Below are 3,391 nucleotides of genomic sequence, written 5' to 3'. Positions count from 1 at the left end.
TAAATGCATCATATAAGTCACTTTGGAATAAATCACAGTAGGCCTATGTATCATGATAAAAAAAGCGACTTTACAGTCTGGAAATACTTTATGCTATAGCAAATTATTTCTCGGTCCCCCTATCACTTTAAGAACCGCTGGTCTACACAGAAGAAAGACCTGTCTAGACTCTGTACGAGTTGTGTTGAGCTATTCATTAGTCTGTTTGATGAGAAAAATATGAAATTGATCAAATGGGTTATCAATCCGTACAACTGCAGCAGCGGAGGACTATTATTCTGCTGCGTGATACTGCGGAAGAACTGATGAAGGCACGGTTTGATCTTCGGCTGACCAATCAGCAGAAAGGGGCGTTTAATTCCCGCCCACATGTAGAAATCGAATATTCAAGCTGCTTATTAATTTTTGCACCCATGAACGAAAAACGTAAATTTAAGCTGAATTCTCGTTTTTCGTTTTTTGGAAAAAAATGAAAAAGGAGCCATTTTCTAATTTTTCTACTTTCAATATTAAATCAAAAAACGAATGATCGAATGATACACGGATTCAAGTAGTTCATGTAGCTAAATTTACACAGTGATTGCAAAATTTGTCTCATTTTTAAACCGCCAGTAGGTGGCAGCAAGTCCCTGTTTTATGATTCACTGAATCATTCAAACAATTCATTCAAAAAGGCTGATTAAATTAGAAACGAAGCAAGTGACTATCTTTATGAATGGATAATTGAATCTTTGGCTCACTCTATTTGCTCAATAATTCAGGAAGAAACACCACAGTGTTGCCCTGCACTGTTGTATAAAATGAATAGCACATTTGCGATCGCCCACACATGCTGATATTATGCTATAATTATATAAAGAATGCTTTGTGTGATAAATATAAAAAAGTAAAACTCATACAGGGATATTTTTTCTTTCATTACTTGAATTATAGGGTCATTCTGACTGCATTCTAATAGGCTTCATCATGCAGTGAATGCTTTTGGAATGTTTTTTTTGTTTAGTTTTTTGCAAAGTCAGTGACGTATTTGATCATGTCATCTCTCAGTATCGTCTCTCTGTCTCTCAGTCACAAATACAGCACAATGATGTTATATCAAGAAAATGTCATACCTTCTGATGTCTTCTTTTTTAACAGCGTCAAAAAAGTTGCTCTTGAACCATTTTGTGAGGAAAAATAATGAAAACTTGCTTGAGCTTTTGCACAGCTCCTTCTGGCCAATCGCCATTTTTTTACATGACACACAACATTATGTAATCTAAAGGGGATGGTGGTTTTACAGAGGGGATGCTTTTTGTCAACAAGACCCCTACGCATCCCCCCCTCACTAACGTATCCTTTGTAGCGAATCAGCTCATGGGCAATATGAATAATTAACCATAACTAGTTATAATTAACTATTCATATTTTAGATCCACTGTAGATATTTAGCTGACCACTCAGGGTCAACCGTCTTGTCAATTCTAAGAACGTTAATTTCCTGGTTAAAGGAAATAACTTTCTTACTGTACAATTCTATAAGTTTGTAACGTAAATCTGCATGATTATTGACTCCGGTTATGAGTAAACAATGAACACGTCAAGTGTGATACAAGTAAGGTTTTATTAACTACATAAACACTTAAACTAGTCTAACATACGACATAAACACATTAAGCCGGTCTAACAGACACATACACACACACACACACACACATGTGCACACACACTCTCTCTCTCACACACTCTCTCTCACACACACACACACACTCACACTCACACACACACAGGTTTGTTTTTGTGAAAAGTGGGGACTCTCCATAGGCGTAATGGTTTTTATACTGTACAGACCGTATATTCTATTGCCCTACACCAACCCTACCCCTAAACCTACCCCTCACAGGAGACTTTCTGCTATTTCAGATTTTCAATACACTCCATTCTGTGTGATTTATAAGCGTTTTGAAAAGTGGGGACATGGGGTAATGTCCTGAAAAGTCACCTTCTCCTTGTAATACCTGTCATACCTTTGTCATTATACACATTTATGTCCTCATTTGTCCCACACACACACACACACACACACACACACACAGAGAGTGAATCGGAGAGCGTCTGTGAGGGTTTCTGACTCTTTGAGCTCGTCGATGGTCTTCTGTTTGTGGTTGATGTCGTCGCGCAGACGGCCGAGCTGCTTGTGCTGCGGCTCACGCTGAGCATTCGCAGATCTGTGAGACTGAAACACTTAGCATCATCAAAATACATCCGATTGCAGAATTCACTAGTTTTTCCAGCAATAAACCAAATGGTTGAGATTTAAATGTTGTGAAAATCAAAAACTACCTTCACGTTTGCAGACTCGTCAGTGTCGAGCAAATTATCCTGAGCGCTTTCTGAGAACATAGACAATAACTTTACATGTTTTTACAACTTTTAACATGAAAGCAGAAAATATAAAAATAAAATCTAATTCAAAAGCTTAAATCTTCAGCAAAGTTTGTACCATTTTGTTTATTTTATTTTGATAAAATATTTTTTTATATATTTTATCAAATAAAATAGTTATTTTTTTTTTTTATTTAATTTGATTTATTTCTTTATTTTATTTAATATAAATACACATATAAAAACAATCATTTAAAATATTTTAACAAGTTCAGACTTGTTAAAAATGAGCACTTCAGCAAAGTTTGTACCATTTTCTGTTTATTTTGTTTTGATACAACACAACTAATTAAAAAATAAAATATATCTTTATCAAATAAAATAAAATGTATATATTAAATAAAAAATATATATGAATGAATGCATACATACATATAAAAATAAACATTTGTTTTATATCCACCACTGTTGTTAAAATATTAATTTTAGAAATACAGAATGTAATTAACTAAATATAAAGATTCTGAAAGCTTGAAGGAGATCTCATAATAATTTAATTTGGCTTTTCATTAGTACCAATAAATAATATTTGGAGAATAACTATGGTTTCATTATATAAATATGATGATATATGATATATATGATCTCTAAAACAGACACCCATTATCTCAACTTATGAACATTTTTGTCTGCCACCTAGAGGTTTAGAGGGAAATAAAACAAAATGTAAAATAAAGGGGGAAAAAATCATGTGTGTTTTATGTACCTGCGGTCTGTATTTTTGTGAGTTCTTCACTCAAACAGTCGTATGTGTGTGTGCGCGTGTGTGTGTGTTTTGTACCTGCGGTCTGTAGTTTGGTGAGTTCTTCACTCAGACAGTCATAGTTGTTCTCCAGCTGCCGTTTCTTGAGCTCCATGTTCTGCATGTATTCAGTCAGAGAGCGGATCTTCGCTTCATGCTGGAAACACACAGAGAGACTTTAGCATCTGTGTGTGTGTGTGTGTGTGTGTGTGTGTGTGTGTGTGT

General features: G+C 34.9%; 1 protein-coding gene across 1 annotated transcript in view; it reads right to left on the bottom strand.

The window, feature by feature from the left end:
- kif5ab (kinesin family member 5A, b) overlaps positions 1-3,391 on the bottom strand; it is a 30,815-nt gene that overhangs the window by 3,444 nt on the left and 23,980 nt on the right. Inside the window, exons 16-18 of the mRNA XM_016251851.1 lie at positions 3,206-3,323; positions 2,323-2,372; positions 2,045-2,215 (exon numbers count right to left, since the gene is read on the bottom strand). Of these exons, the coding sequence (XP_016107337.1) occupies positions 2,045-2,215; positions 2,323-2,372; positions 3,206-3,323 (339 nt within the window). The remainder of the gene's footprint in view (positions 1-2,044; positions 2,216-2,322; positions 2,373-3,205; positions 3,324-3,391) is intronic.

The sequence above is a fragment of the Sinocyclocheilus grahami genome, unplaced genomic scaffold (genome assembly GCF_001515645.1).
Source record: "Sinocyclocheilus grahami isolate Dianchi unplaced genomic scaffold, SAMN03320097.WGS_v1.1 scaffold1073.1, whole genome shotgun sequence".
NCBI classification, from domain to species: Eukaryota; Metazoa; Chordata; class Actinopteri; order Cypriniformes; family Cyprinidae; genus Sinocyclocheilus; species Sinocyclocheilus grahami.
This window is presented reverse-complemented; position numbering and strand designations above follow the sequence as displayed.